The sequence below is a fragment of the Choloepus didactylus genome, chromosome 5 (assembly GCF_015220235.1).
Source record: "Choloepus didactylus isolate mChoDid1 chromosome 5, mChoDid1.pri, whole genome shotgun sequence".
NCBI classification, from domain to species: domain Eukaryota; kingdom Metazoa; phylum Chordata; class Mammalia; order Pilosa; family Megalonychidae; genus Choloepus; species Choloepus didactylus.
In genome coordinates, this window is record NC_051311.1 from 103,806,954 (window position 1) to 103,834,699 (window position 27,746).

General features: G+C 40.2%; 1 protein-coding gene and 1 long non-coding RNA gene across 3 annotated transcripts in view; one reads left to right on the forward strand and one right to left on the reverse strand.

Moving 5' to 3' along the window:
• Nucleotides 1–27,746, reverse strand: part of ABCB1 (ATP binding cassette subfamily B member 1) — a 242,492-nt gene that overhangs the window by 3,124 nt on the left and 211,622 nt on the right. For both annotated transcript variants that reach the window (XM_037836575.1, XM_037836574.1), the window contains exons 19-26: nt 26,496–26,573; nt 23,721–23,804; nt 17,763–17,966; nt 12,297–12,397; nt 10,843–10,983; nt 8,351–8,507; nt 7,704–7,901; nt 985–1,191 (exon numbers count right to left, since the gene is read on the reverse strand). In XM_037836575.1, the coding sequence (XP_037692503.1) occupies nt 985–1,191; nt 7,704–7,901; nt 8,351–8,507; nt 10,843–10,983; nt 12,297–12,397; nt 17,763–17,966; nt 23,721–23,804; nt 26,496–26,573 (1,170 nt within the window). The remainder of the gene's footprint in view (nt 1–984; nt 1,192–7,703; nt 7,902–8,350; nt 8,508–10,842; nt 10,984–12,296; nt 12,398–17,762; nt 17,967–23,720; nt 23,805–26,495; nt 26,574–27,746) is intronic.
• The window catches only part of LOC119534340, a 96,478-nt gene that overhangs the window by 2,720 nt on the left and 66,012 nt on the right, over nt 1–27,746 (forward strand). Inside the window, exons 2-4 of the long non-coding RNA XR_005217012.1 lie at nt 681–807; nt 1,413–1,540; nt 2,978–3,098. This is a non-coding gene — a long non-coding RNA (uncharacterized LOC119534340). The remainder of the gene's footprint in view (nt 1–680; nt 808–1,412; nt 1,541–2,977; nt 3,099–27,746) is intronic.

A 27,746-nucleotide genomic window follows, 5' to 3' on the forward strand; every position in this document is an offset into this window, starting at 1 on the left:
GTAAAGGGGACAGGAGCTTTGTGTTTTAAATGTTCCAGCCTCTACGAGGGTCAGTTACCCAAAGTTGAGCTGGAGTGTTTGGGGAATGGGTACTGCGATGTGGTGGCAGCAGTTATCCAAAGAAGACCCTGTGGAAAAGGTGAATCTTGGGAAAGGGTTAGGGCCACCTGGTATTGCCATCTTTCCCAGCAGGAGATTACGCATGAGCTTTATTTTCTTTGGGGAATTTCCTTACAATAAACATCACCGCTGAGGATGGAGGAGGATGGGAGATCAGCTAGCTTGAGATGCACTTCAAAGTACAGGGGCTAAAGAGGCCGAGGAGAGAGAGAGAGGTTCTGGTTCATGCACCTCCCAGGAGATACACAGGACAACAGTGCAGGAAGTGGTGGTGAGCAGGTGCACCACACCAGGCCACTCCGATGGGCTCTGCTCCATTCAGAAAGAGCCTGCTGTCTGGCCTGGCTCCACAGAGTGAGTGGAGTTTGGGGGAGGCTTGGGGAGATTTAGCTGTCAGGAGGCAGAATGGATAGCAGGAGAGGAATGGGGGAGCTGGTCATGGCTGCTTGCTAGACAGAACCAGAAGCAGCTTGTCAGCAGGTGGAGACCTGGACCTGCCCGCGGGCCCTCTGTCTGGCTTGAAGGGAAAGGCCCCTCCAGACATGCGCACTTTTCCCTAGGTCTGAAGGAACATGGAGCCTCAAGCCCAGAAGCTTCGGAGCTGGAAAACTGTTGGAGAAATGTTTCTCTCCCCTAAACCCAGATTCAACATCTTGATCCTTTCCTCACAGGAAGTCGAATGATCAGGTAAGTGTGACAGCAAATAGGGACAGGAAATGTGGCCGGATGCTTGCATTCAGGTATGCGTATGTGTGTGTTGGATTCCAATTTCTCTTCACCTTTGGAAAGCCAGACCTTTAGAAAGCAAATTATAGGCCGGGGAGGCTGCCACATGCTCCTGGGACTCCTAATCTGGAGACTTACTTCTGGCAGCATCTCGATGAAGGGATGTATGTTGGCCTCCTTGGCTGCCTGCACGATCTCATCCTGTGACACGACCCGGCTGTTGTCTCCGTAGGCGATGTTCTCTGCAATGCTGCAGTCAAACAGGATGGGCTCCTGGGACACGATGCCCAGGTGGGCGCGGAGCCACTGGACATTCAGCTGCTTTATATCTTTTCCATCAATTAGCTGGAAACAACAGTGCACAGATCAACTCCAGGGCCAGCACGCTTTGAATTTAGCAAAATGAATATTGTTATTTCATACACTAAAATTGCCACATTACTGTGAAATTGAGGAAAGGTTTGATTCTTTCTTTGGTTTGTTAAGGCTAACTCATCAATGTCATAATTGTAAGATTTGAAGAACTATTATGTTACTTTTAACTGGTTTCTAACATATGCTCGTAGCAGGCAGAATCAATGCATCCTACCACCAGGGATGTCGGAGTCCTGAACCCCAGAATGTGTCAACATGCTGGATTACATGGTGAGATTCTTTGAAGCTTTATGGACCTCAGAAGATTGTGTTCTTAAAGGTAATCCATTTCTGTGGGTGTAAACCTATTGTAGGGGGGGGCCTTTTAAGCAGGCTATTTCAGATCCCCAGGGGGGTCTTATTCCTCTTACTGGAGTCCTTTATAAGAGGATGAAACAGAGAGAAAGAAGAGAAGCTTAGAGAGAAAGCCACAGAACAGAGAGGAAACCACTGAAGCCAGAAGCTGGAAGCAATGAAACCTGGAAGCGAAGGACCAACAGACAGTGCTGTGTGCCTTGCCATTTGACAGAGGCGTCCAGGATCACCAGCAGCCTGTTTTCAGGAAGAAGATATCATCTTGATGATGCCTAGATTTGGACATTTTCAAGGCTTCAGAACTGTAAGCTTCTAAACTAAAAAATTCCATTGTTAAAAGCCAGCCTATTTCTGGTATACTGCAGTTTGGCGGCGTAAATGAACTAAAACACATGGCAAGGGGAATTCAAGTTGCTAATCAGATGACCTTAAAATAAGGGGATTATCCTAGATTATCCAAGTGGGCCCGATGTAACCATAAGCATCTTTAAATGGGGAACAGAGAGGCAAAGGAGTCAGTATCAGGGTGTTGTGATGTGAGAGACTCGACAGGCCACTGCTGGCTTTTAAGATGGAGGAAAGGACCATGAGCCAAGGAATGTAGGTGGTTCCTAGAAACTGGAAGAGGCAAGAAAATGAATTCTCCCCTAGAGCCTCTAGAAGGAATGTATCTCTACCAACACCTTGATTTTAGCCCAATGAGACCCATTTTGGCCTTTTGACCTCTAGAACTTAAGATAATAAGGGTTTACAGCAACACAAATTCATATTTGTGGTAATTTGTTACAGCAGCCGTAGGCAACTAATACAGTGCATCATATACTGGGATGTATCCTGGTATACTCATACTTATGGCTCAACTTCTCACTAGAAAAGTGGCCAGGGACTAGACTGGAAATAAGTGACAATGATGACCGCATAATAGGTGGGTAGGACAGGTTTCTGCTCTGTCCTGAGTTAGGTCAGATCAGACTTTTGAGGAATCAGATGCAGAGGGTTAAATGGAATAAAAAGGGTTAAATGGAATGGAACTAAGTGTGGAAGGGAGTCTGTCATCTCTTAATTAGTTATTGATCTTGGGAAAGTGAATTGATTTCTCTAAGACAGTTTCCTTGAGTGTAAAACAGAAGTGAAGATCATCTCTAAACTCACAGAGCTGAGGATTAAATGAGATCATGTGCCTTCCTGTTTAGCACAGTGCTGGGCACACAGCAAGTGCTGCATCTAACTTTGCGTATGTGTGACAGATATGTGGATGTCCAGAATGCTGAGCTGAAGGAAAGGATGCCCATTCTCTAGTCATCTGACTTCCTAGTTTATCCTGCAGAAGCCTAGGGAGTACTCCTTAAGGTTTTGCTCATAAAAATCCTTACCCTCAAATGCCAGTATGTCTACCCAATAGATCTGCTCTGCAATGGAACTCTGGAAATCAAGTGGAAGAGCTGTTTGTCACCTCCAAGAGGACACCAGTGACTCAGCATCACTCAGGTTGCATGCTTGGAGCTTTTTTCCCAGTAGTGGTGGTAAGTGTGTACTGAGCTGTATATACTCACTGTGTCCCATGTGGCTGGCTGGATGCCTCCGGGGAGACAGCCAGCCAGAGGCCAGATGCAATCTTTGCTTCTGTTTGTGAAATTGACTGGTGCAGGGATGGAAAGCATGGCGGCGACCTTATTATTGCCAAGCTCAGTTGCCATGGAGACTATTTTGAGCACCTATGCTCCAGGCTTCCTTACAATGTTAATAAGTAGAGGTGGAAAGTAGAGAGAAGGTGGAGAGAAGCCTTAAAAAACAGGATGTGGCTAAACGGAAGATCTTGTTAGAGAGAACTGTACTTGAGAAATGGAAATCTGAGCAAAGAAAGAGATTTGGGTTTTAAAACAACTTTTTCCAGACTTATATTCCTAGGGGGAAACGGACACTGCCTGACTAATTAACCACAGACAAATCTGAATTATCCTAGCAAGTGTCAATGCATTTCCCCATCACACTGAACATAATGTTCTTGGGCTTGTTTATCCCAACACAGTACACTGGAATTGCAAGCTAGTTAAAAACCTGTGTTAGCTGAAGAATCCTTTCTTCTGGGAAAACATGTTTAGAAGACCAAATGCATAACAGATAACAGTAGAACTTTTTTGTCTAAGGCAGGGATGAGGTTTGAGAGAAAACTAAAGAACTCTGGAGACTGGTGAAAACTGTTCAAATACATAACTAAGAAAGTAAATATGCTATGAAGGAATAGTGTAAGGCCAAATTAAAATGACTAGCTATACTTATTGTAAATTAAGTCTGCTGCTTGCCTTCATTAGCACAAATAGTCAAATGTTATATATGTGTTATTCTATGCATATTATTTACTCTGAAATAATAATATAGATTGAGCTTGACTATATTCTTGGTTCTGGAATAAGCGTATCTCATGCATTCTCTTATTTAATCTTCAGAATGTCCTTTTTGAGTTAGGTGATATTTTAACCCCCATTTTGCAGATAAGAAAATGAATCATATGAACCATATTAATAAGTAATTTGCTCAAGCCTACACAGTTAGTAACTGGGGGGAGCCAGGATTGGATAGATTGGGTTTTGGTTACACGACTATCTCAAAATTGAAATATATATTCTGTCCTCCCTCAAAATAGAAATGTCCCCATCCTCGCCCAGGCACCCACCAGTTTATACCCAGGCAATGACAACAGGCCTTGAACTATATCCTAAAGGGATGGACCAGAGAAGGAAGGAAGGGAAGGTCAGGAGAAGAAAATGCTGGGAGCTCACAGTGGTCTGGGTGGGGAGGGAAGCCAGGCTGTGGTCAGGAGGGCTTCCACGTAAGCATTTATGGGAAACTACCTAAAGCACTCACTGAGGAGAGGAACCAGAACCTTTAGGGCTCCGGTATTTTGTTGAGACATTTTTTCATTTTAAGTATAAATTCACTTTCATACCTAACTTTTTACTTATAAATTTGCATTCTTCATCCCTAAAATTGTATAAACTTCAGATCCCACAAAACTTGGATCTTCCCCTCACAATTCTGTAGCTTAATTTTTCAGGACACTCTACAATTTAACCTAAACTTCTTCCTTCCAATGTATGAGTTCAGTGGTTCTCAAACTATGGTGAGCATCAGAATTGCCTGGGAATTGTAAAACTGAAAGGTTGGGTGCTAACGTACTCAAATGAGCCAGCATGGTTGAGTTCTTTATCAGCTTCCTAGGTCATTCTGATACACACCAAGTTTGAGACCCACCATTCCTGGCCAGTGTTTCTCAAAATATGACTCAAGGTCCACTGGTCATGCAGATTTTCCTGATCTCAGCGCTAGCCCCTGAGGACCACTTTTCTTCAGTTCTTATGATTAAATGATGCTCAAGCCCAGAGATGCATGTTCATGTGGCAGTAAGAGCTAATTCCTATAACCTACCAACTGAGTTATTAAGGTTTACTAATCGGTAAACAAAGCTTGACACATTTACTGGAATTTACAAGGTACACTTAGTCTGGCCGCTGTGTACCACTTGGCAATATTTCAAAGCTCTGGTGCAAATGCACAGGGAACAGATAATGGGTATTCCCGCAGTAGATGAAAAGGACACTTTGTTATCAGTGGGTTACCAGTGTTGTCCCAAGACAGTTACTATCCTATGCACTCAGCATTCATTTCCACATTCATCCGTCTCTGCCTTTCCACGTATCAAAGGCCTAGAAAGCTAAAATCTATTTCCCAGACTCCCTTCATTTGGGAAGTAATTTAGAGTCTATGAGTAAGATGTACTGTGTGTAACCTGGAGGACAGAGGCCAATTATCCTATTGGACAAGCTCCAACAGACAGGAATTTTTGCAGCAGCCAGACTCCAGTCTTGGACTCTTCATGTTTGGAGCAGCTGTGACACTGGCATAATTTTCTGTAGCTTCCTTGGCCACAGGATTACAGCTGCAGTGCTGTGATTTGAAAGTCAAGGAGCAACTCCCTTGATTTCCATTCTTCCAGCCCTTCCAATGATTTTATAAGTACCTAATCCCCTGTATGCAATACCTAATTACTTGAAATACTTCTGTTTCCCACATGGAACCATAAATGATATTTTCCATGTTTTTAATTATGTTCTTTATGTCTATTTGTAGAAAAATCATTAAACTCTACCTTTATTTTCTACTTGTGTAATTAGTGTACTATTTATCATTGTTGTTGTTTTCACCTTCAATACTATGTTATCACCAAGGTTTTTCCCCCCACTGGAAAGTGATTATGAGTGCAGTAGGAGGGTGATGAGATTTTCTTGTCCTTCATAAATGGGTTAATGATGGGAAAAGTTTGAAAGCCACTACTCTAATTAAATTCCCTATTTCAGCCAAACTGCCCTGTATACTGTATTGTGAACTAAATAGCTTATCCACCCCTGCTCAAATTGTTCTCTTGCATGCAATGTCTTCTTGACTGTGCCCCCTTAGGCAAATGCTTCTTTCCCTCAAGAACCAGCTCTAAGCCTATCTCCTTCTTTGATCTAACTTATGGAAGTCTCTCTCTTGAAGTTGTACAGGATCTTTGCGCTATGTAACTCATTTGACAATGAGCAATGTTGCATGTGATACAACACTATGTATATACCCCAACTCCTCAGTTAAAGTCTCTGAAGGCAGACACCACACGTATGTCGTGTTCTAGTTCACCATTCAACACACTGCTTAATAAATGTCTGTTGTGAACTATAATCAGTGGCTTCAGAACTAATATTTCCTCCTCTAATTGCTTCATTTGTCAGCAAAATCTTCATTTAGAGTTCCTTATTTAAACTTTAACCCCCAAATTGAAGCATAAAGTCAGAACTCACAAAAAATGTAGAAAAAAGTAGTAAGAATTAGGAACTAGGCTTATATAGTTGTTAAAGAATAGACTGAGTAAAGGCATAACTGTTTTTGAATACAATATAAAAATATTTGAGAAGTGGTGATTTCTGTGAGAAAAAAAAAAGAGCTCTGGACTACAGGTTGAAAATTCCATTTCTACTTCAGTCACTAATGCAACCAGGAACCATACAGAGCTGGTTTGCATCAGACTGTTCTGAGCAGGTGTCCCTTCTGATTCATCAATGCCCATGTAATACCAGTTATTAAATATTTTGAATAGCACTCCTGAGTATAACCAGTAATTAAATGCCTCCATAATGAAAATTTCTTGTTCTAAATTCTGTTCCTTAGTTTGATTCTTGTCCTATTCCCCATTATAGTCTTAAAAATTTCACGTCTCCTTTCAAGGCCCCTATCTCATCCCGATAACCCAAGACAGTCTCTGACAGGCACTCAATAAAGGTTTGTTGAATGAATGAACCCTTCACTCACCCTTTTAGTGCAGGAAACAAAAGGGAACTCCTCCAAATTCTTTATCCCCCTCCCAAATTTGTTCATCTCACTTCTTTTCCTTAGAAAATGTTTCAATGTGTTCTCTCCATCAGTGGTTTTGTCACGTCCTTAGTCACAAAAATGCTCAAAATTCCTTCTCCTGAAAATTTTCCCTGGACTCTGCCTCCCCACTCAAGGAATTATTCTTATTTGCCTTTCTTTCACCTTCAATCCTCTTGATGGTTTATGCTCACTCAAATCTCCATTTCCTCCCTGAACTATACCTCAATTTGCTAAACTGTTGTCTACTACCATCACTTCACTGAGAATGCTTTCATGTCAGAAATAGCCTTTAATTGCCAAGTCCTATTCTGTCTTTTCGGTCTTCATGTTATCCTATCTCTCCAGAGCATTTGTCATTTGATACCTTTTCTTTCCTAAAACACTTCCCACCCTTGGCTTCCATTTCACCTCTTTCTCCTAGTGCCCTTCCTATCTTTCTGGCTACTTCATATTTTTTGTTGGCTCCTCTCAAGTAAGCTGAAACTAAGCAAGCAAGGGAGGTGGGTGGTAAGAAGGCTGCTCCAAAAAGAAGGTGGAGGGGCAGTTAGAGAGAGGCTGGGGCAGATGACACAGCGTGGTCTGCCAAGATGTCAGTCTTCACCTCAGAAGGGCTGTTGTTTAAAAATTTGAAAAAACCATGGCTTATAGTTGAGAGCTAAATACACAGAGGTGTTTAGGTGAGGTGAAACCTTGAAATGAGCTGTTCGTGAAAGTGTGCTCACCACTGTTCCGCCCATGGGGTCGTAGAACCGCTCGAGGAGCTGGACCACTGTGCTTTTCCCACAGCCACTACTGCCCACGAGGGCCAGTGTCTGTCCCTTGTTCACCTCGAGGCTCAGCCCCTGAAGCACTGGGATGTCCGGCCGGGTGGGATAGTTGAACATGACTTCGTTAAATGTCACATTTCCTTCCAACTTATCCTAGAAACAGAACAGCAAGTTTGAAGTTGATTGCTATAGTGCCACTAGGTGTCAGTATGTAGTGAACATGTATCATGCCGTCTGGGCTTCATTTCAAGCAAGAATTTAAAAAATAAGACCTAAGAGAATCAGTGCTGTTACAGCATGTATCATTATTGTGCAAATGTGACAACTCAAATCTATTCCCCAAGAATCGAGTAACCGCATATAATAAAACCTGACTGACAGGATTTGCTTATAAAGTGGGCTATTCCTGTCTCTCTGTAACTTTATTAGCAAAAGTACTGGGTATTAATATACTTTATTGGCATTTATTAAAATGAACCCATGATCTAGAATGTTATATTTTATCAGCAAATTTGAAAAGCACAGATTTTATTAAATTTCCTCTTATGATACTTTCATTCAGGAGTTAGGAGCAGATTATATAATTGAAAAATCAGACTCACTGGCTTCAGGCCTTCCATACTATAGCTGTCGATTAGAGGGGTTTTTTCGATGATCATGATGATGTGGGCTGCTGACACTTTTGCTTTGGTGTAGTCGGGGGCAAACGAACTGACTTGCCCTACTGCCATGGCACCAAAGACAATAGCTGAAAATACCCTGGGGGGAGAAAAAGGCAAAACATGTGCAAGTTCATGTAGTTATGACCACAATGTAAGAAAGACATTGTACAATACTTGTTGACACTTGTACAACCAGAAAGCATTGCATCAAATAATTACAAAACAGGAGCTGAAACATAAAACAAAATAAATCCATTTTCCTTATAAGTTATTTCGTTGTAAGAGATTGATCACAAAATGTTCCCCCTTTTTTTTTCATCCCACTCTGGATCCTCACACCCTTGCAATGTGACTTGGCAGCTCTTCCATTTAAGAAGCAGAATTTATTTTCCTACCCTTTGAACCTGGGCTGGTCTTGTGACTTGTTTTGGACAGCAGGATATGTTGGGAGTGACTGTTGCCAGTCCATGCCCATGCCTCTGAAGACTTTATATGCTTTGCTTGCTCTCTCTCTTTTAGAACATGAGAACAAGCCCCAGGCTAGCCTTCTAAAGGGCAAGAGACACACAGAGGAAGGTGGAGTGGGTCCCAGCTACTTATATCTCACTCGAGAGACATGGGTGAGCCCAGGTGAGATCAGCTATGCCCAACACAGATCATCAGAACTGCCTAGCTGACCTGTAGACTAGTGGCATAAATAAATGTTTGTCCATTTACGTCACTGATGTTTAATGAGTGATTGTTGGTGATGAGTAACAGATGTAGTCGGTGGTACTGGAATTACATCAGATTCTTAGAAAAACAGTGAGCTGTGCAGCAAAGGGAGACTTCCTTACAGATCCAGTTATCATGCTGCTCTCAAGATGCACCATTGTTTTTAATCTATGACATGGGAATCACAGCAGCTCAAAAAGTTGGAAAGGAATTTACAAGTCCAACTCTCTTTCAATGTTTGTGCCTAGACACTTCTCCAAAACTGGCATCCATCCTGTTTCTGGAAGGAGTAAGTTTTTTGATCAAGTAGTTCTATTTTTAAAAAGTTCTTTTTCATACTGAAGAAAATTCTACTTCCCTTTGCACAGTCCTTCCAGTAGCTGAATACTATTAAAAAGGTCCTTTGCCTTGTTGATATCTTCTCTCACTCTCACTATTCCAGCTGCCCTTCCCCAGACACATTTATCAATGTGCTTTTTTTAAACAGTGGGCCTAGAAACAACACAATATTTAGAAACACTCTCAGAATGCTGTGAATCCATCATTTTCTTTCCTTAGGACTCTATGTCTGTGTTAATGTTGCACATGATGCCTTCAGGCTTTTAAAAAAATAGCTCTAAATCATACCAATGGGTAATATTGGGCTTGTAATCTTTTGAACACGTGGGCTCCTTTTCAAATGGACTTTTCAGAAAGGGCTCCCTTGTCCTTTACTTGGGAGACTAATTTTCCAAACCTAAATGCCCAAATGTCAGCAAGTTTCATCAATTCAATGATTACCGTGGAAAAAAGCAGTATCTCAAGTAATTATTTAATTAAACACCCAATACCAATGATACCTGGTTTTGTTCTTTTTGAAGGTTAGGTGTAACCAGAAATTGCTCCTGCTATCATCTATCAGACATAGATGATAAGTGGAAATTTAAATTTTTCTGTTGGGATCATCCTGACAAATTAAGATGCATGTACAAGTCAATGTCTAATGGAATTATTATACTAACTCATTATATTGCTGGGCTTATACAATTCTGGTTTAAATGGAAAACTGTGGTTTGTTCTCCATAGCTACTAATTACATTATGCTAATAAAGGGCAGAATGTTACTTGCCACCAAACCAAGAAGCTCAGAAAGATTATACTACCAAACTGAATATCTGGATACTTTAGAAGTTTAAGTCCAGGACTGTATTCCCCTGATCAAGATACAATTTTCTGCATTAACAGCAATCCAGCTTTTTCTTTTATCATTTATGAATATCTCCATTCTTAACTTCCAACTGCTCTTTTATCAAGGAAAGCAAATTTATCCAGGAATTTCCCAGGGTTTGCAGAATTTAGTACACCAAACCCTGCACTTGGCTGCCCCACTCAGAAAGCCCTTTAAAAGGAACTAGTTGGAGTCCTAGCTCTGGGTTAGGCTTCATGCCAGATACCAAGGCCTTCTGGAAGCCTCCAAACAACCCCACCCAGCGACAGATTCTGAAGGGTCATATATGTAGTCAGACCTAGGGGAAAAGGGGAATTGCTGATCCCCAGAAGGAAACAGAGGTGCTTCAACAGTAACACACCGAGACTCAGAGGCAAAGTGCCACTTTCTGAATCACCAAAATTTATTCATGAGGTTTCACACTAGGGTTTTATATCCAGACATCAAGCATGATCATTACAGCTTTATTTCTCTAGAGAGTTCTAATTATAAATATTAAGCTGATACTTACAAAAGAACATCTTGAAAGTTCATTAACTCTCTTGCCACCAAAAAGGCACCGAACCGGAAACAGCCAGCATAAGAAAAATACATCATTGCCTGGGTGAAAGAAAATGTGATTCCAAAAATCTGTGCTTTCCTCAAAGAGTTTCTGAAAAGAAAACATTTTTTTTTTTTTTTACCTACTTGACTTTCATTTTTCAGTCCTTAAAATATAACCTTTGGTGGTTTAGCAGGAGGGCACAGAAATACAGTAGACAAAAAATCGGCTTAGTTTTCCATGAACTAAGTTTGGATCTTCATTTTATCACTTCCCAGTAGTGAAAAATTTGGAAATTGCCTCATCTCTGGGCCTCAGTGTTTTTATCTTTAATGTAGCATTAACCACACCTCAAAGGGTTGATGTAAAGATAAAGTCAGCCAATAAATATAAAGAGTCTGTGGGGGGAGGTTAATGCATGAAAGTTCCCTCCCTTTCATTCTCACATTTGTACATAGAACATGTATGTACTCTACAGTAAACATTCATCAGCACACATTTACCACATACCCACAAGCTGAAGGAGCCACACTGGGCACTGCAAATACAAAGAGGAGTAAGGCATGTTCTTGCACTTGGGACCTGGACGCCTAGTTCAATAAAGATTCATGCAACGGAGGTACTTTATGAGTAAGTTCTTACAGGAAGAAAAGAGAAAACACTTAACCTTCTGTTGAAGTTAGAGAAGGCTTTACAAAGAGGTTGAAATTCTTGGAGTCTCTGAGCTAGATGGTACCCAGTGAAGTGGAGGTGTGGGTAAGAGCAGGTTGGTGAGTAGACCACACTCTTAGCTTCCTACTCTTGCTCCAATCACATCAACTCTGCTTTCATCTACTAGAACTTCCAGTGAAATTTCTTTAGAGAAAAGGGCTCTATTATTATTTTTTGAAAGTTTGAAAGCCATCAGTAAGGTCCAGTCCTCTCCTTTTACTGTAGAAGAAACTGAGACTCAAAGAGGTGGGATTTGCCCATGTTCCCATCACTTAGGAGCCCCACTGGGATTAGTACAATGAAGGAAGAACAGGTTTCCACTGGAGAAGGAGCAAAGAGAGGAAGGGAAGGCACCAACCTTCAGTGTCCAACAGCCACCTCAAATTTCATGTTCCATAAAGAATTCATTGCCAACTAGAGCAACATGTTTTCTCTATCTCATTAAATATGGTCATAAACCAAACTTATATCAGAGAGTCATTCTCTCCCTCCCCTTTTCCCATCAGTCACCCACTCTTTTAGGATCTACCTTAGAGATGAGTTCAGGGTCTCATCATTTCTCTCCTGAATAAAGTCAAGGGCTTCCTAATTGGTTCCCTTCTAGCACTCTGTCCACCTACTCCTTACCTACCAGCCAAAGTAATTCTCCTGAAAACAAACTGATGATTGAAAACCTGCCCCCAGCTCCCACCTCTCTTTCCAGTGATTATTACCTGTATGGTACCTGCAAACTTTGTGCATACATATATTCAAACTTTTCCTCCCGAGTCAAGGAAACAACAGTTCGGAAGTTTTCTATCGCTTCAGTAGCAATCTGTAACAGAGATTACCCAGTCATAAGCGATAGGGGTGCAAAGACTGACAAATAGATTTCTAAAATTAATTTTATTATACTATTTGTTATTTGTTATTACTTATGACCTTCTTCTATATGGTAAAGGATACTAAATTTATCAAATCAAGTTTCAGACCTGGAAGGAAGACCATCAGCTAATTCAGTCTCCTCTTTATAGAAAGAGAACCTAAGGCTTAAACAGATGAAGGCACTTGCCTAAAGCCACAAGCTTTACAGAGGCAAAATTAACCTGTGAACTCAGTACATTACATCTCTTGTAGTGTTCTTCTTTCTACAATGGTCACATTTTAAGTTTGCCATTATTTTACAGACATTTTTAAAATGTGACCATTTCTATTTCTCTGTAATTGTCATCCATGATGACTGAAGAATATAAACTATTAAAAAATAAAGAAGATAATGAAAAGTCACATATTGGTATATTTGACATCAGCTAAATATTGTTTTTTCTGTGCACATACATATCTAACAAAATTGGAATCAAATCATATTTTTAGTTTTATATCATTTTTTTACTTTAGTAAATATCAAGAGCATTTTCCAGGATCATTAAATATATATTCATAATGAGATGTTTAATAGGGAACTTAATATCCAGCCAGTGAAGCATTCCTTTATTGTTGAACAAAGTTTTTAATTCTTTTCTTATTAAAAATAATGCTGTGACAAATATCCCTATACATAGACTTTGGTCCATATTCAATTATTTTCTTAGGAGTTCTTTAAAGGGAAATTACTGGGTCAAAGAAAATAAACTATTTTTTAAGGTCATGATGCATATTATCAATTTGGTTTTCAGAAAGTTTCTTTCATTCAGTTATGTTTTAATTGATTGTGACTTTCATCAAGGCTGTGTGATTGGGATATAGTCATCCTTTGTCAGCTTCTGGAGTCTGGGTAAAGGACAATGGTCAGCCACCCTCTGTGAGAAAATAGCTATGGAGAAGGAAAATGATTTCGTCAAAAATCACAGTCAATCATGAAAAAAAGGAAGAACGGAGACAAGATAACTTCCTGGTCATTTTTATTTTAGAGAAGGAGTTTTGAAAAAACTCCAATGACAGTAAGCAGAAATGGACAAAAACAACATAGAGCATAAAGCTCAGAGGACTTTGTCAAGAAGTTTAGAGAAGCAAAAAGTAATGATAGGGAGGGTTATAGAGACTTAAATAAGCAAAAATTAAATTAAAGGGCTAAAGGTCCTTGTCAAGAAGAAAGTCCTTGTTCCACAGGAAAAAGTGTAAATGGGACTTTTTCTTTTTTTTAAACTAATCCCTCTCTCTTGAGTTTAGCCTGACCTATAACTGACCTATAAATAACCTAGGTCCTTATCATTCACGTTAGTGAGAACATGGGGATACTTGGCTTTTGTGGAGAGAAAAGGCATGCCGAGGTTGCTTGCCAAAGTTAACTCAGGACTACGGACGGCAGAGGCTATCCTGTTTTCCAAGACAATGCTAACAACACCAGTGCACAAAATGAGATTCCAGCCGACATCAGCCACTTTGTAGCCACGGGAACTTGAACTACCTCTTTCTGAGTCATTTTCCTCATCTTTAAAATGAGGGGAGAGGACTAGAGGGTCTCTAAAGTCCCTTTTAGCTCTGTGATTCTAAAATAAATAATTTCTATGATTTTAAGTCCCCAAGAAGAATTGCCCTTATTGTTTAAGAGGCTCTTTCTCTCTCTGGCCTTGACATTTGTCAGAAATGATTTTGATAAAGACATATTCAGTTAAGTTAGAGTGATTTATAGCTTCAGAATTAAAAAACATGGAATCTTACTTATTCCTCACTTTATCCTATACTGTACAAATTACCTAACTTCAAAGAGAACAGAAAAGTTAATGTTTGATGAGACCTTAAGTGAGTTTTGAAGACTAATGCCAAAAGCTACTAGAAGAAAAAAAGTTAATATCATATTCTTAAAAACAAAAAACTTATTTAGAAATAAAATTTTAACTTAAGTTAAAAAATTATTCCTTCACCAGAGAGGCCAGAAGGATTGAACTATGTTTACCACAGCTAATTATAAGTATAGGAAAATGTCCAGATTCAATTAATGTTAAAATATTTTGGGATTCTTTATACATAAAAATAATATATACTCATTTTAGAAAATTCAAAAAATACAGACAGCAAAAAGAGGACATAATTCACCTCCAGTAAAATCCCCCAGAGACCATCCTTGTTCAGACACATTTTGGAAATTATTTAATCATAAGTGTTCAAACAAACAAAACTTTTCTGGATTAGTGAGAAAATTCAACTAACTATAACAATGTCTAAAAAACTGATTTTACTATAAATTCCAGTGTAATGGTTTTAAGAAATACTTTCTGTGCATCATTTTCTAAAGCAGGGGTGTTTTGTTCATGACTGATTTATAAATGTAGTCACTTTTTAGTGTGTATATAGTCCAATAAAAGTGACAGCATTTATGAGTCACAGACCTTGCATGGTGAGTAAAACAACATAATCATCTCACAATTAGAGTCAATCTTGTTGCACAATGAAGCAATTAGGAAAAGGCATAATTAGCACCCCGCTTACTCACAGCTGCATTTATTCTAAGAGTTTTAAATAGAGACTCAGTAGCCACTATAAGGTGCAAGAATTTCTAATTGGAGGAGTAAATAAAATTGAGTTTCCCTCAGAAATTGTTACACATTGAATAATTTTGAAGAAAGGAAAATGTAGTCTCTAGAAAAAAAATCCTTCTCACATGTTTTCTTCCTACTCTCCAAATAAATTGGAGTTTGATTATGGCTTTCACCTCTGAAAGGAAAATGCTTCTATTTTAAAGAAATGCTTAGTACTTCCTAATATTGTGACAGAAACCTACAGAGCACAGATTAAGGGAAGGGTGAAGGTTATGAACAGGCTTTGAACTCAATAGCCCTGCTCTGGAATACTAGACCTGCCCCGTCCCTCTAAGGGCAAACCATCAGGTACCGTCCTGCCCTCATGGAGATTATGTTTCATTTTTACTATGGGAGACAGACTATTAGCAATAAGCACAGAGGAAGGAAACATCAAGTACTGAGGTGTCATGAGTTAATACAAGTAAGGGAAGCCCTCTCTGGGGAAATAATAATTCTGAGATCTGAATGATATAAGGGAGATGGCCATGGGAAGATCAGCTTGGAGTGTTCTAGGAACTGAAAGAAGTTCCATGAGGACAGAGGAGGGTGGACACAGGCGAGAAATGGTACAAGACAAGATCAGAGAGGTTGTCAGGGGCTGGGTCACACAGAGAGAGTCTTATAAACCACTTTAAAAAGGCTGGATTTCATTCCAAGTGTGATCAGAAGTCATTGGAGGGATTGAAGTAGGGGGTAACATGATCTGTGTTTTTAAGAGATCACCTGGTTTCTGTGTGAAGAAGTCAGAGTGTGGGTTGACAAGAGTGGAAGGAGTCAAAGCAGGGAGACAGATGAGTTAGGAAACTTGTTGCTGTGTGACTTTGGGCAAGTTACCTGACCTCTCTGAATCTTGGATTTTGTTATATGTCCAATAAGGAAAATTCAACAAGGTTGTTGAGAGTACTAAGTGAATTAATGCATGTAGAACTCTTAGTGGGATGTCTGGTATTTAATAAATATTCAATAAATGATAACCTAAAGCTGATGATCAGATAGGGGTTGATTTTCAATATTTCATGGTCTAGTAGTACAGCAGCTACCACCTTTGCTGGTTTCATGGGCCACCACTGAATCAGAGCATTTCACACATCCCTGACCTTTACTCAGAAAATATGCCTTGTTCATATATACACATTTCCATCTGCACCCCCTCCCTCATCCCCTCTGATTGAACTCCAAGAGCCTCAAGTCTGCTGGGTACCACATCAAAGGGGCTAACCTATGGTTTGCAATGGATCAGCCTAGGATGGATCATCATCTTCCTAAAAACAGTCTAAGACTCCTTTCTGGGACATTTCAAAAACCTCACTGAATAATAAAAGTAGTGAATAGTAATGCTTTTCCTTTTAAAATATTTTGTCATAGATTTTTCCACCTTCTCTTCAGATGAAGAGTCAACACTCTAGAAAAAAAATCAAAGTAGAGTAAATGATGTACTAGTCACAGGATGTTTTCCCCAGCAAGGGCCAACGCCATGTGAGCCAGACCACAACCAGAGCCCTGTGGGTCAGCACTAGCCTGCTGCACCTCCAGGACAGGGGCTCTGAGCACTGAAGGGAAGGCTCACAGGAGGTTTGTGCCCCACAAGAAACAGCTGGTAGACCACAAAGATTAGTGGTGATGACTGATCTCCAGGACTCTTCATCCTTCATACTGGTGAGGTACCTGGTATAGCGATAAAGAACCCCAGACACCTGGGCCTACAGAAAGACAGAACCACTCTGATCTGCTGGGGTCCCTGTCCTAACTCATAGGAACTTTGGATTGTCCATCAAAAGATGTATTCCTTAACCTAGACGTAAGGGCCAGTTTTGGTGGTCAACCCTGCTCTGATCTCTCATTTCTTCAATAATATAGATCAGTTATATTCTGTCAGCGAGCCTCTTTGCTTTTTAACAGACAGAGGCATGAGTTTGGAGGCCAACTATCTGAATGAATCCTGGCTCCGCCAGTTACTAGCTGTGTGGCACTGGGGGTGGTAAGGAGGCTTTACCTGCCTGTGCCTCAGGCCTCATCTGGTAAATGGGGATAATAAAGACTCTACCTTGTATTGCCACTTTGAGGAGTACAACACTTGCTAAGAAACATGGTAAATGTCCTATAAGCATTTGCTAAATAATGGAAGGAAAACAAGCAAGCAGCAAAAACTGAAGTATTGGGGTAAGGATAAACAGAAATAGGATGAAAGGAAGAGATATCAAACAAAGGGAAAATATGGCAATAATTTAAGCCAGTAGAATAATGACCCTTAGGATTTTTTCATATTTTAATTTCTCTCATCATATGGAATAAAATTGGCCTATTTTCCTCAATAAAAGAATAGATTTCAGTTTGCTGGAAAGAGAGCGCATACCCCCAGGTATGAACTGGGGAGAGAAGGGAAGGAAGGAGAAAAGGAAGGGAGGAAGAAAGGGAGGGGCAGGCAGTGTAAACACATTGAATGATCTGAAACTAGAAAAGCCTGTTAGGATAAAATTATTTGTCAATCTGCAAGTTAAGGCTTTGTTTTGCTCCCTTTCCTCGGCTTCTAATTTGTTGAACAAGCATAAAATAGGATTGCCTAGAGGCTTGATTATAAAAAAATTCTCAGATTATGTTAAGTACCAGTGAGTAATAAAACAACACTGGTTAGACTATTTCACTCTACTTAGGTATGCAATCACATTTAGTTTGACTCACCTTTCCAGCACCTTCTAGTTCTTTCTTATCTTTCAGTGCGTGTCCAGACAACATTTTCATTTCAATAACCCCTGCTATTGCAATGATGGGTACAATTGCTAACAGAAGAAGTGTTAATTGCCAGCCGTAGATTAAGGATATGATAATGCCTGTTCCAAGATTTGCTACATTCTGGGTAATTATAGCAAGCCTGGAACCTATTGCCTAAAAAACAAACAAACAAAACAAATTAGAGTGACACTTTTATATTATCTTTAAAATCCATGCTTGTATTTTCTTAAGGATCATGACCAGTCAGCTTCATGAAAACCTATTAAATATCTCCTCAGTTATGAAATAAAAAATAAAGATTTACTTTAAGAAGTTTACTAGGTTTTGAAAATGATTTCCATGATTTCAGAATAAATACTGAAAGCAGAGGACCAGTAATCCAGAGTGCAATCACATATTTCTATCTCCTGATTTTTTAATACCAAGAAAATCTTCATTAATCAAAATGTGATCATTAAAGCAAGCTCTGTAAATTAGCAAGCTAAAAGTCTGACATTTATATTAAACTGGGAGTAGTGGAAATTTTTGTTAGGTATATAACTAATTATAATTTAAGCCTAACACTCGTTACTAAGAATATTTAAATATATATTGGCCCATTTGAGGTGCTTATTGTATTTAATTTAACCTACATTTGATTTAGAAAAATAATTAGCATTGAAATTAATGGAATTTAATTTATGATATTAAGCAGGCATCAGAACCTTCTGTATGAATACTAGAGAGAGCCTGACATGATTTCCTGTAGCATGCAGTGATTTCCAACTCTAAAACCAGAAACCAAACACAAAGTCAATTCAGTCTTCACTCTCTTCTTTTCTCCTCTCCTCTGGAATCACCTCATGCCCTCAGGCCATTCTGAATTTCTGCTCTGATGCCCGGATCTCCTTTCTCTGAAAATGGCCCATCTTCTTTTCCATCCCCAAAGTTTTCTCTGCCCAAGTGGGTCTGATATCAGCTAAAGATTATGATTATGATAAAGCACAATCTAGAGCAGACACCAGCCATCTCTGTGGCTTTGGACAAATTTCCCAACTCCAGGAATATGCAGGTACATTAATAAACAACCGAACTTTCTCTTAGCACTGAATTCTATGACAGAATAGTTTACATCTCCCCACACATCAACCCGCTAGAATCATTCAACACCTATTTTTTATAACACTAGACAAGAACTTAAGGTGAAAAGTGTGCTACCACTACCAGTAGCCCTAATACACCAAATTCCATTCCAGGGAACTGCACCAGGGCTAAAAAAGACAGCATAAATAATAAAGCACATTTATTTTTATTGGATGCAATTATTGAGCTTGTATTAAAAGAAGCTTAGCTGGACCTGGCATAAGCCAAAGAGTGGAGTGGTCTTGAAAGCCAATTCTCTGTATTGCGCGTTTTCAGTTTGAAGGTCAAAGGATAGGCTTGGAGAAAATCTGCATCATAGGGATGGTACAGATCACACCTGTTCTTAGTATCTACATATTCTATTCAGAACTCATTTTCCACAGCAACTGAGAGAAGCACTCAAACAGCCCCCCTCCCACAAGTTCATGGCAAAGGAATTATCCCAGCACCTGACCTTCCAGACCTATAAATGTTCAGCTTTGGATGGTAGTCAAGGGACACAGCAATAAGTAATAAGACACAAGATGAATCAAATTTGACAAATTCTTCTTTAAGTGCATGAAGGGTGAACTAGAAGATGTACGACTTTAAGCCGGGGGGAAATTAAGTCCTTTGGTTTAATTTGATTTAGTGCTTCAGAGGGCATTGCACTGATTACTGTATCATTGCACTGATTAATCTTTATTCCAAAGATTAATCCTCCCTGTTCCACTTCTATCCCTCCCACAGAATGGGAGACTATAGAGCTCTGAGGGTGAAAATGAATGAAAGAGCACGGATTAGCAGTAGCCAGATACCTGTCATTTCAAAGAGTAGGTAACACTCCAAAAACCACAGCCTAAGTCTGAGCAAGGCAAGGCAAGATGAAAACGGGCTTTTTGGGAAAACCCACTAAGGCTCTCTCCTCCTCCCACCCCCATCCCTCTGTACTCTCAGGTATGTCTATCTGTTCCTTTCCCACTGGTCTTTCTCCCCACTTTTCCCTGCTTCCCCCTCTCCTATTATTTTTTTCCTCCTCAAAACACCAAAATACCACTTGAAATCTAAATTTAAAATATTCGTGCTTATTGGAAAAAAAAGCATATTTCCTGAACTTACTTTTGAAATTAGGTACATTTAGCCTCACCCCTCTCTCAACCACCTTTTTCTCCCAGAAAAATATTTTTAAAATACAGGTGCTTTTGATTTCTATTTGGCTCTCATTTGCTTTGTCTCTTCAGAACTTAAGTCCTAATACCAAAAAATAAAATAATAAAGCCCACCATTTCATATGGATACTACTGAGATATATTTTCTTCTGATTTATGTTAATCAGGATTAAGTTACTTCAATAACCTACTCTCAAACACATCTAAGGACAAGTTTCATTGACAGGGCAGTTAAATATTTAAAATTTTAACTTTGATAAACATTAACATGAACTCTACAGATACTAACTTGAGTTAGCCCTGGCTTGGGTGGAACTGGTTTGTGACAACACTGCTTACCTCAGATATTTTTATATACAGTATATATATATATATATGTGTGTGTGTGTGTGTGTGTGTGTATATATATTTATTTATATATATTTATATATAAATATAAATATTTTTATATATTTCTGTACACAGTACAGAAAAAATTAATTGTACTGCTGCCCACTGTGAATGTATATGTGTTTATGTATCCCTGGCTATAGATATATAGATAAAGATGTCAGCTGGTGGTGTAGATGGCTATGGCCGCCCTCTTAGTCCATTTGTGAGAACAGCTATTTGGGGCTTTCCTGATTCCGAGAGTGCTCACCAACCTGCTTGTTTCCTCCTGCCTGGTCTTTCTTTTTTAGCCACTATTTTAAGTTCTGGAGAATAGTTTGACTCCCAGTGGCTCACACAACGTATGCAGGTGTCAGGGCTGCTGGAGCCAAAAATGAAGCACCAATTTGAGATGCCTTTGGGGAAACCAGTGAAAAACAGAAGGTCGACCCCAGCAGGCAATTAGGGATTGGTGGACATCCTGGCTGTGGCAAAGGGTCCTACCAACAACACGGTAGCAGGAAGGGACTGACCACCAATTTTATAAACACAAGAAAGCACTGTGGCCTAAGGCAGGTCACTACTCCAGAGGAATTTAAGATAAGGGAAGAAGGGCCCACCAGCGCAGAATGCCCAGACTGCCTTTGCTGAGGGTTCTGCTGCAAGGGGACTGAGTTAGTGTTTCCTCAAGGACTGTGTCTTCCACACCAAATGGGGGCTGGGATGTATGTGCATCTGTGGAAGCACATGAGCACATACGACCTAGTCTCTGTAAAAGGTATACTAAAGTTCTGTTGGCAAAAATTAGCTAGGGAACATAGGATTAGGGAACTCGAGGGCACCATTCATCTACAGTGATCACTAGCCCCCCAAAAACCTTTTCCAGGGCTCTAACTTACCAATTTAAATGAAAAATAAAATAAAGACATGATAGTTTATATCCTCCTCTACCTACCATCCCATTTCTCTGCCCCATTTACCAGAAAGTCCTTAAAAGATTATACAATTGTGCCCAATTTGTCTCCTCCCCTCTCTCTTGAACCCACTTCCATCAAGCTTTTGCTCACACCACACCCCTGAAACAGTTCTTGTGAGGCTAGCTACACCACTGTGAAATGTTCTGTCACTGTAAAAGCCTATCAGCAGAATTTGACACCCTAGATGACTCCCTCCTCTTAAAGTACTTTCTTCATTTTGTTTCTAGGATAGTGCCCTTCTCCCTTTCTGGCTGTTCCTTGCTCTTCTGTGCTGTTCATCCTCATAGCCCTCAGCTCAGTGCCCAGTCCTTACCATCTCTAGCTATAACACTACCTGGGTGATCTCATCCAGTCTCATCACTTGGAAAACCACCGGGGCACTGAAAATCTCCAAACTTATATATCCAGACCTCTCTGCTAAACCCCAGACTTGCAAATCCACTTGCCTTCTTGACATCTCCATTTGGATGTCTAATGAGGGCATCTCAAATGTACCATGTCCAAAACAGAACTTCAGACTCTCCCCAAACCTGCTCTTCCAACAGGCTTCCCAGTTTCATTAAAGAGCAATCCTGCTTTGCTAGTTGTGTGGTCAGAACTTGGGGAATCATCCTTGAATCCCCTTTCTCTCACAGCCCACTTCCAATCCCTCAGCAAGTTTTGTTGGCTCTACTTTCAAAATAGATCCAGAATCAGACTATGTTTTTAATCACTTTCACTGTGACCACCCTAGTCTAAGCCACCATCATCTCTCCTCCTTTCCTCCACCCTTGCCCCCTTCAATCTATTCTCTACCTAGCAGCCAGAGTTATCCTTTTACAATTTCAGATCACGTCAATCCTGTGTTCAAAAATCCCACAGTGGTTTCCAGTCTAATTCTGTGTATGACACTGAACTCAACTCTTATAACTGTTCCTTTCACCCGCTTTACTCCAGCCACGCTCTCCTCCTTGCTGTTTACTCCAGCCTCAGGGCCTTTGCAATGGCCATCCATCGGGTGGCTCCTTCCCTTCCATGAGGTCCTTGCACATGTATCACCTCATTACTGAGGTTTTGACAATCAGCAACTGCCTACCTCCTTATACTGCTTCCATTGTTTTCCCACAGTACCCACGATAATCTACTATGTAGACCTCTATAAGGGCAGGACTATTATCTGTTGTAAGAACTTCACGTTTATTTCAAGCAGTACATATTCCATTCTGCAGGATTCTAGACAACTTGATCTAAACCTCCAAATTTTGTTGATTTGGTTGTTTTAAGCGAAGAAATCTGTGGTCAAAACAACTATTCCTAAGATTTATATGGCAATTTAGAATTCTCTGTGTGACTCCACATTCATAACCTAATATAGTCTTCCATAAGCCCTGTACATTAAATAAAGCAAGTGTTATTATTATAGCACTACCCTACAGAAAGGTTAGGACATTAAGATTGATAAGATTTCAGGAACAAACAAAATTTCACATCACCTTGTGGATTTTTGCTTTTAAGAGTTGCAGTTATAAAAAAAAGAAATTGCCACTTCATCCAAAATCAAAACTTGTTGGTTCAACAGGTTCTAATTTTATCAGAGATTCATATAGCAAAATTTAAGATTTATAGTTTGATAAAGTTCTTCCTTATGCCCTTGGCCTTTATTTTTTAATGGGCTTTTTCATTTTTTATCTGTTTTTTAGATTATTTCCTTCCTTCCCTTCTCAACTATAGTGCCCCTAAACTTTCTTACAGCAAACAATTTTAGTTGCACTTATAATATTCTGTTGATTGCTTGAGCATCGAAGCAGATAGAACCTAAATGGTATGCTGATAAATTCTTCCTTTTCTAACTAATTTTTCTATGTACACTTTGTTAATAGGATGAATAACATAGCAAATATCAAAAGAAAGCTAATAATTTTTATTTATTTATATATATTCTTCTATAAGCCCTATACATTAGATAAAGCAAATGTTATTATTATAGCACTACCCTACAGAAAGGTTAGGACATTAAGATTGATAAGATTTCAGGAACAAAAGAAATTTCACATCATCTTGTGGATTTTTGCTTTCAAGAGTTGCAGTTATAAAAAAAAGAAATTGCCACTTCATCCAAAATCAAAACTTGTTAGTTCAGTATATTATGTTTAAAATTTTAACATTTTTACTGTATTTCACATGATATTCTATGTAGCTTAAATATTTAGCATTTTCTTGATGATGAGCACTAACCCGTGTAATGAGAATGAGTTTCATGCAGAGATGCAAGTTGACCAATAGGACAAGCACCAACAGAAAGAAGGACTCACCCCTTTAACTTGAGCCGCATCATTGGCAAGTCTGGTTGTCAGTGCTCCAGTGGTGTTTTTAGGATCATCAAACCAGCTCACATCCTGTGGCAGAGAAAATGATTTTTATAATCTTCAATACATATTTATGAGAGTCTTAGCTTCATGAGGGCAGGACAGTCAATTTTATAACTATATCCCCAGCATTTAGCACTAAGGATTTAACAGAGTAGGATATTTGACAAACACATAAATTAATAAATTCACTTGTCAAAAAAATTTTTAAGTGCCTACTTTGTTCCAGGCATGGCTTCTAAGTATTGGATGAACAACAACAACCAAATACAGTGGTTCACAACAACAAAAACATTGCTGCTTTCATGATACTTAGGTGCTGAGATGGGAAACAGAGAAACAAATAAATAAAAATACAACATATCAGATGGTAATAAATACTAAGGTAAGAAGGGAAAAAGGTGAGGGAAGGTACTGTTTTATAGATTGGGGAGGAAACACACAACACCTTTCTAAGGTGGCATTTGAGAAGTGACCTGCAGGAAGGGAGGGTTAGTGACAGTATCTGAGGAAAGCAGAAACAGCAGTGCAAAGGCCCTGAGGCAAAGGCATACTCCTGTTCATGCACTAGCAAGAAAGCCTGAAGGCTACCCCTGGCCTAAAAGAACACTTTTGTGTGGAGTCCTGAAAGCTGCCTCTTCCTCTGGAAAGGTTTTGGCCCTCTTCTGGCTCCTCTCTCCCCTCCCACCATGCCCTTATGCAGCGGGACAGAGTGTGAGAGTAGACTGTTGGGGCAGGGGTGGGGTGGTAGGAGGTAAGGTCTGAGGTAGTATGGGCCACATTATGTACCTCATAGACAACTTTAAAGATTCCAGAGTTTACCCTGACAGGTACAGGTAGCCTTTGGAAAGTTTTAAGCAGAGGGATGTGATCTGACTTATATTTTAGAAAAATGACCCAAGCTGCTGTGAGGTGAACATACTGGAGAGGGATAAGGATGGAAGCAGTGAGACCAGTTAGAAGGGTTTTATAATATTAAACTGAGAAAAAGAGGAGTCCAGGGTAACTCCAAGGTTTTTGGCTTGAGCAACTGGTAGAATGGAGCCACCATTTACTGGGGGAAATTGGGTAAGGAGTAAGCCCTGAGGGAAGGGGGTTATCGAAAGTTCAGATTTGGATATGTTAAGTAGGAAATGCTTATTAGTGGTCCAAATAGAGAGCTTGAATAAGCAGTTAGATAACTGAGGTTTAGGGCAAAATAAATGAATTAGGTTTAAAACAAATTAACAAAAGCAATTTTGATTAAAACTTAACATTACATATAAAGCAGATTTTTCTTTGTAAAACCACATACATTTTTGTAATGGACATAAATTCATATTGTGAAGTGAAATACGAATTTATGTCCATTACAAAAATAACTACAGTCCTAACATGTTATTAGAACCAGAAATTTGCATTAAAGTGGGATCTAGCTCTCATTTCCCCCCAAATATTTAAGAATAAACAAAACAAAGTGCTTTACTTTATTATAGTATGTATCAATTTACTTTATATTATACGTATGTGTTTGCAGGCCTGTCTCCCCCACCAGACTGTAACTTCTGTTAAGACAAATACTGTTCATGTTTGAATGCCTTTCAGTAGCTAGTACTATATATTGCAAGCAGAAGGCACTTAATATGTTTGCTGTAGTTAATAATTTATGGAAAGAGTATGACACAAACCATTAGCTTAGCTCCTGAAGTATAATGGACCTAGGAGTTGGCCCCAAGGCGAGCATGGTAACGGTATATTGGGCCGGAACCAAGGACTGAGGCCTTAAGCCTAAGTAAAAGCTCAGCTATAAAAATGGTTTGACGGAGACTCTGAGAGGGTCCCCATCAAATAGTGGTCTCTCACCCATCAGATTCAGTCCTGACTCAGCCAGTTACTGGCTAGCAATTCCCATAAATATGCCTTCTTTATGAGTGGTGATGACAGGAGCGGGAAAAGTCTGAGGAAGCAAAAGCAGCCAGGAAAACACAAACATTATCTGGAAGTCCTAACACAGCTAACTGATGCTTCTCAGTCGGGGCTCAGGTACCCTCAGCACGAGTGGGGCAATCTTTATTCAGTAGCAAATGATTAGTAATTTTCAAATTGAAAGTTATAAAGTCACATACTAATATTTCATAACTTGAAAAGAAACTTTCTCCTTTGAACTGGGCTGCTCTGAGTTACATCTCCAGATCCTCCTCCCCTTTTCCACAGGAAAACATTCCCATCGTCTGCTCTTATGTTTTTCATGGTGTAAAATGTGAGAGACCTTCCATTAAGTCATTATCAGCTAGTGACACTGTAGCTTGAACTAGTATATCAGTGAAGCCCCAACAAAGAACCTGGGCAGTGAGGAAATGGGCCATGGGGATGAATTTTGATTTGAAAAGGTACAGAAGCAGTGGGAATGTCCTCTGTTTCCCTGGGGAAAGAAGGACAAAGAGGAAAAAGAGGAGGGATCTTGAAGATCAGCCCCACCTACTCTGCCTACAGCTGCTGAGACCAAAGGCTGGAGGTGAATCCACCCTAGCCAGGCCATGGTTGTCTCACAGCAGTCCCCTTCCTTGTGCTCTGAGCCTGCATCTGGAGAGCCGTTTGGCTGGTCCTCTGAGATGAGATTGACAGAAAGACCAATACAAGAGCCCCCAGTCCAAGTACCTTCACAGTGCTTCCCATGCCTGAGTCCATTAGGCACACTGCGGAATTCTACACATCCCGGGGCATGCACCTGAACAGACATACCTGTCTCAGCATGGATTTGAAAACCAGGTATCGGAGCCGCTTGGTGAGGATCTCTCCAGCTTTGCCAAACGTGAAGCCCTGTGAAGGAGAATACATCCCATGGTTTAATCAGCAGGAAGACTTGACAGACCCGGCCACTGATTACGCAAAGGGAGAGGGACTTGGTTCAGTGCTAATGCTGGACACTAGGCAAAGTCAGAAAGCCCAGTTCTGAGGGTTAGCCATGCTTCTGTGACTGTGTGCTATGGCGGAAAGCAGCACTGGGGGGTATAGCCAGGAGACGCCAATTTTGAAACTGCCACTGCCACTCACCACCTGGTTGGTAGGCTGATCTGGAATTTCTTTAGAAATGAGTTCTCTCCCCGTATCCCTACATATTTATCATTCAGGAAACTGGAATTGTCTCCAAGAGGGGGCACTCCAAATTGAGCAGCTGTGTTATGTATCATCCAAACCAGGACACTTTGGGAATGAAAAGGGTGCTATTAAAAAATTATGCCGGGTATGAGGTACAACCTGGGATTCTCCTGAGCAAACAGGAATATATGGTCACCCCCGCCAAAAGGAGGCAGAGAACAAAGATATCAAAAATTCTTGGTTTTCAAGTTTAAACACCTAAGCCTAGGAGCAATATAGGTTGGGGAAGAAGGCTCACTGAGCAAGATTTTCTGCTCTGCCTCTCCCTGTGCCCCAAGGATATGATCATCTGTGTGGGAAGAAGGAAGAAAGTTTTTGGGAAAAAACATAATAAATGTGATTGTGAGCAACCTGTTGTTTTGCTGGGCCACTCCTAGGGAGAAAGGACAACAGAATCCCCATCCCACTGAGTTTGGGGATGCAGACCTAGATGGAAACAGTGCCTCCCTTCCCTTCTGGAATTGTGGGAGGTGGCAATTTACAGGTGACACCTGACACACAATGGCATGGGGACAGCAGATTGGATATGACTGTATGGTATATCAGAAGAGGAGAGTCTTCTCCAGAGCAGTGGAGGAGGGCAGCTATGCCTTCTCTGTGCTCCCAAGTAGCATGTGGATATTTGTGAAGAGAGAGGGAAGAAAGGCATACAAAGAGCACGAAGGAAGAAAGAGCCAACTCTTCCAAGTGGTCCTGGGGGTCAAGACTAAGGGAAGAGCTAGGTATGTACCATGTAACTGAAGGCCAGATGGAGCACAGACCCCAAAATTGACACCATGAAGGCTGGGGCACTGCCCCCAGACCACACCCAGCCACACAGTGCTGTAATGCCAC